Here is a 6,009-nt window from a genome sequence, read left to right as displayed (position 1 = left end):
GTTTTCTGTGAGAGAAATTCAAAGGTTGTCGATTCCAATGGTTCATAAGCCTCACTTGTGAGGTGTTGTAGCACTACATTCAGATCCCAAGCTGGGGCGTGGAACTTCCGCTTTTGGTCCTCCAATCGGAAAGCACGTAGTAAGGCCAGTAACTCTGGCGACTTAGTCAATTTGACACCCGTTCTCATCGTAAGCACAGAACTAAGCTCGGCAAGATATGTTGATAATGTCGAGCCTTTTAAATGTTTGTTTTGGCGAAGGTAACACAAATAGTCTGCCACTTGAGGATGTGTAGCATCTCTCGCTGTAAATCCCTTATTTGCTGCATAATTTTCGAAACTGTGCCACTTGTCGTCGTACAAGTTTCGCGTAGAGTACCGTAAGGCAAGCGTGACCGCTTTTGCCGCCCTGGCAGAATATCCTCTCTTGTTTAAACACATTTTAATACAGTCCATACGCGAAGTTGGAATACTTCTGGGCTTCCGCACCTGTTTGGTGTGTGGATGTATTAACAGATTTGAGCTTTGGGTAGCTCTAGTGCCGGGTTGACCGATTTCTTGAATTAGAATGGGAAACCACGCTCTGGCCTGCCAGTAGGGCTGCACCAAAGTGAGTTGTAGGCTCTGTGTTTGTCTGATTTTCTGTAACACTTGAGGCATTATTACTGGCGGGCGGAAACGCTGCACGCATTGAGGCCTTCCCAGGATATGCTTAGAGCCCGCTGCCCATGCTTGTGGGTCTGGGACTGGTGACACGTAATGTCGGTAGCTGATTGTTGAATCGCGTGGCTTAATAGATCTACTAGCTGCGCTCCTATTTGCTTGATTATCTGTGCAAAGATTTCTGTATTGAGCATCCATTCTGTCGGTGACGGTTGATGTGGCCGAGAGAGCGCCTGCTAGTACATTTCTGGCTCCGGAATGTGACATGCTCTGACATGTAGATTTAGATCGTGGATTAGATCGAACAGTTGAAAGCTTAAGTTCAAAAGGTTCAGTGATCTCGCTGAGCCTTGTCTGTTCACATAGAACGCCACTGTCGATGTTGTCGGTATGAATCATTAGGTGCGATTTTTTGTAGAATGGTGCTCCAATGCAGTATGGCGCTGATTACAGCTTTCATCTCTAACATGTTTATATGGAGCTTGCTTTCTTGCTGATTCCATAACCCTGATGCCGTCCGGTTGGCTTAGATGAGCTCCCCAACCTTGGAGCCACGCTGCCTACATATAGATGGGTTTTGAATTCCTGCTCTGCTAAACAAATCCCTTCGCAGACATTCGATTTCTTTGTCCACCATAGTAGATGAGGTCTGAGATGTTTCGTAGACTGAATGGTTGTAGGTCGCCGAGATGTGCATTGATGAAGACCTGTAAGGGACGAAACTGTAATCTGCCTCTGACTGTCATGTCTTGGGCTGATGTGAGGAGACCTAGTAGGCTCTGCCACCGTCGGCGGTAACGGAGAGAGTAGAGCTGGTGGAATGGTCTGTTGGATCTTGGTCCAACGGTCTTCTGGTACGACGATACGGGTTGAGATTCGCGGATAAATCGAATGCCTAGGAACTGCAGGTCTTGGCGATGGTACTAGGTCCCACTTGAGTAAGTTTACTAACCATCCTAGCTGTGTTAGTAGCTTTATGATGTAGTTTAACTGTAGTTTGAGACGCTGTGGATCTTGATCTACTTGTATCCCGTCGTCGAGGTAAAATGCACTGGCGAGCCCTTGACGATGTAAATAGGCTGATAATCGGTTTCGCTATCCTCGTGGAATAGCCAGGGGCTGATGATATTCAATGGGAGTACTTTCCACTGGTAATGTAGCCCGCCTAGTGTAAACCGTAGGTATTTCCTGGATTCGATGTATGGGGATGTGCAGATATGCATCCTGTAGATCTATACTGCCCATGTAGTCCATGGGGCTTAATCAACTGTCGTGAACTGAGGTAGATGTATCATACCTAAACTTCGTGGTTTGGCGAGATAATTCTTGTTGAAGAAGCTCATGTTGTAAATGAGTCTGTATTTCTCCTTGGAGTTTTTCTTGGGTACTAGGAAAACTGGGGAGTAGAAACCTGGTTCTGCTGTTTCTTTGATCTATTACTTCTATGGCCTGCTTGGTTAGGAGTGATGTAACAGCCTCTCTTAACTTTGGTAGTTGATGTGCCTGTAAGTCTAACTTGTGAGGGTTGACTGTCAGCGAGGCTTGGCCTGTAGTGGGATAAGAAACTGCGGTTGAAGAATGTTGGAGACATAAGGGTCTTGTAACATTCCCCAGTTTTCCCAGTGTAGTTGAAGGCGCCCACCCACTTGTGATGGTTGTACTGGAACGGCTGGGGTGGAAGACTCCAGTCGCTCCAACCTGTCTTTCAACGCTTATAGTTGCGGAACCTCTGGGTGTCCTGCCTCTTCCTGACCCTCCTCTATAGTTGCCATATGGGCTTACGAAAAAGAATCTTTTCCCCTGAGCTGGCTATCTTCCTGTCTCTTGCTCTCTGTAGACCCGCGAATTTAGATCTCCCTGAGTATCTTTGTGAAGTCTGTCGGATGACGCTGGCTAGTGTGTCCATCGATTTAATCATCAGGACTTCTCTGGAATCCTTAGTGACTTCCTTTGGAGACTTTGTCTATTCCTCCGCCAAAGATGGATGGGGAAGACCACGGGCTGTATATAGTGGAGCTGTAAAGTTCTCACCCCAGCTGCAGGAAGCGAGGAGGCCTTGACGACGAAGCTAAGGTCAGTGCTGCTGAGACAGATGTGAGATGATCCGTTAGGAACTGCTGGTCCTTCTTTGCATAAGTAGGGCCGAGTAAATCATTCTATCATCTTCAGAGGTCGTGGTTACTTAAATCTGGTGATAAGTGTCTCATTGATCGCTCTAGATCTATTTAGACCAAAGAACATACGCCTCGGCCATGGTTTCTATCTGAACCAATTTGGCGATCGCCAATCTTGTAGTTCTTGTTCTTGACATCGCTGATCAGCTTGTAGTTTTCATCGATGTCTTGAGCCTTGAAGAAGGGGTCCATGTTATGCGGGAGAACTTCTTGGCGGAAAGTTTGGCAGATGTGGTGTCTGAACTTTCGTGGGCTTTATGGAATGCTGTGTCTAGATTCTGTGGTACCGCAGCAATCGGGTCGATCGGGGGTAGTGTGACAGCATCTGCATCGCCTTCTTCATCAGGTATGTCTGCGCTCGGATTGCCACTTTTGGAAGGTGATGAGAGATCTAGGTTGTTTACCATCCAATATCGTGATCTCTGCATCTGAGAAAATAATTCCTCCATCATCTTCTATTCCAGCATCATTGATGAGAGGTTGGTGCTCTTCTGATGTTGGACTGTGTGGTTCTATCTCTATATCGGGTGACGCTTTGTGGAGACCTGGTTGTAGACTTGTGTGCAGACCTGTGTGGTGATCGACGCGGTGATGTACGCCGAGATCGGGCGCGGTGAACGGCGAGGAGATCGCCTTGGTGATCTACGCCTATGGGTTGACCTTCTCGAGACCTGTGAGGAGAACGCTGATAGCTTCGCTGGCTCTTGTGTAGTCCCTCGATGACTTTCTAGATGATGACGATCTGGGTTCAGGCGCCCTTCGCTAATGCCTTCGCTAAGCTTCCTCTGCGCCCGTCCTGGGGAACGGTGATATGACCTTCGCTGGCTTCCGCGGAGGTCTGGTGGTCTGAGTCCGTGATCTGAGGATGACGCCAAGAAGGTGATGATCTATCCCGCCGCGCTGGGCCTTCGCTACATCTGGGTCCTTCGTCGAGGTGGTCTGTGACTTCCTTCGCTGGCGGTGGCATCGCCGCGGGCTGCTACGCTGACGGGGTGCCTCTGGGGTGCTGTTCACGCTGGAGCCTTCGCGGCTCGACCCTGGGTTGGCTGCTTCTCCAGTCTGTAGTGGCCTCCATCATGATCATGATTTGCCGCATTAGATCGCCTGGGATGGTCTGGCGACGAAGTAGACGGTGCCCTCTGCGATGTTAACGGTGGGGCCCCTCAGGGATTTCGCCTGACATCAGTGTAGAGGCATCAGGCTGCATGGTGATCTCTGCTGAAGTCACTGTAGCTGTCACCGGGTCGCTTCTTGTATGCGATGTCGGGATGATGATCGGCTGGTCATCGTGAGAGGCCCAATTCTGGCGGCTGGAACGATCTCGCTGAGAAAGTTCTTGACGACTTCGTAGATTTTCCTTTGGAGGATGACGCTGCCCTGGGGTACGGGTCTGCGCTGAGAAGACGCTTGAGGCCCTCTTGGACTTTATCTGCGATGACGGGATGTCTGGGGAGGCCGGTCGCTTCTTAGAGGTGACGGATCGCATCCCACGCCTCCGATGGGGTCTCTAGCAGAACACCAGACGGGAGGGGGTCAATCGACAGCAGCTGACTGGATGGGAATTCGGCGTATCGCCATGTCTAACCCTTGTTTGCGGATCTATCTGCAGCACGCCTCAAGACGCAAAGATGGTATTTATTAAAAGCAGAATTAGTTAAATTAATGCAGTAACTGCAACGTGAAATCAAACGCATTGCGCGAGAACAACTAGGGCATACTACATGGATCGGCAGCGAAAAACGTAATCTACAAATAGTACAGATTTTCATCAACGTAATACTAGCTGAACAATCACTTAACTCACGGAATAAACAGTAGAAATAATGATTAATTATCAATACAAATTAATGAAGGATACTAGCTATACCTTTATAGTAAACTATAAGAGGTAACTAACTAAGAAAACCAAAGGATATAGTGTGTAAGGAGACACAGGCGCTCTCACATCCTGCTCACTGGGCTTAAGAAGGAGAGAGTGAAGCATGAGGCCAGAGGGTGGCTGACACCTGTTCCCGCCAAAAATGGCAAAGGGAGGCAACTCTTGGTGAGTACCAATTAGTGATTTTACATTGAAGGGAGCTTCAATTAAGGAGATACAAGTGTTCCACTATGTTCGCAAGAAGAAGAAGACAAGCAAAAGAGCATGAGTCAGGATAAGGAAAATGAATATTCCAAGAACTTCCTGTAGCTCCACCTGTTTGGACTTCTCCTGGCGTAGCGCCTCTTCATGGGAAAACCTTGTTGAACGTATAGCTTCGTTCAGCCTCTCTATCTCCACCTTAACCTCATCCCGCTGGCTGTGCGCTTCCCGTAGATTCTAGAAGCACAATTGCCAACTTGTACATTTGACTGACATTAATGGCACCATAGGTAGGGGTAGTGGGGATTTCACCAGTGTGTGAAAGTCCTGTAGAGAAATTACAATTGGTGACACAGTTAATGCAGCCCTTGCAATAGGTGAGAAGACTTTGTGACATTATGACATTGTGCCTGACTCACTGATGGACCGATGGATTGACCAACTGAAGGACTGATGGACCGATGGACTGATGGACCAACTGAAGGACTGATGGACCAATAGACTGATGGACCAACTGAAGGACTGATGGACCGATGGATTGACCAACTGAAGGACTGGTGGACCAATAGACTGATGGACCAACTGAAGGACTGATGGACTGACTGAAGGACTGATGTACCAAAAGACTGATGGACCAACTGAAGGACTGATGGACCGATCGACTGAAGGACTGGTGGACCAATAGACTGATGGACCAACTGAAGGACTGATGGACTGACTGAAGGACTGATGGACCAAAAGACTGATGGACCAACTGAAGGACTGATGGACCAATAGACTGATGGACCAACTGAAGGACTGATGGACCAATAGACTGATGGACCAACTGAAGGACTGATGGGCCAATAGACTGATGGACCAACTGAAGGACTGATGGACTGACTGAAGGACTGATGGACCAATAGACTGATGGACCAACTGAAGGACTGATGGACCAATAGACTGACTGATGGAATAGACTGATGGACTGACTGAAGGACTGATGGACCAACTGAAGGACTGATGGACCAATAGACTGATGGACCAACTGAAGGACTGATGGGCCAATAGACTGATGGACCAACTGAAGGACTGATGGACCAATAGACTGATG

The 6,009-nt window shown here is 48.3% G+C and overlaps 1 protein-coding gene across 2 annotated transcripts in view; it reads right to left on the bottom strand.

The window, feature by feature from the left end:
- Positions 1 to 5,022: 5,022 nt before the first annotated feature.
- The window catches only part of LOC124265561 (centriolin-like), a 29,387-nt gene continuing 28,400 nt past the window's right edge, over positions 5,023 to 6,009 (bottom strand). For both annotated transcript variants that reach the window (XM_046700346.1, XM_046700347.1), the window contains one exon: positions 5,023 to 5,153. In XM_046700346.1, the coding sequence (XP_046556302.1) occupies positions 5,122 to 5,153 (32 nt within the window). In that variant the 3' untranslated portion in view covers positions 5,023 to 5,121. The remainder of the gene's footprint in view (positions 5,154 to 6,009) is intronic.

The sequence above is a fragment of the Haliotis rubra genome, unplaced genomic scaffold (assembly GCF_003918875.1).
Source record: "Haliotis rubra isolate DU_JTF1 unplaced genomic scaffold, ASM391887v1 Scf984, whole genome shotgun sequence".
Lineage (NCBI taxonomy): Eukaryota > Metazoa > Mollusca > Gastropoda > Lepetellida > Haliotidae > Haliotis > Haliotis rubra.
The sequence above is the reverse complement of the archived record's forward strand: the minus strand, read 5'-3'. Positions and strand labels throughout refer to the sequence as shown.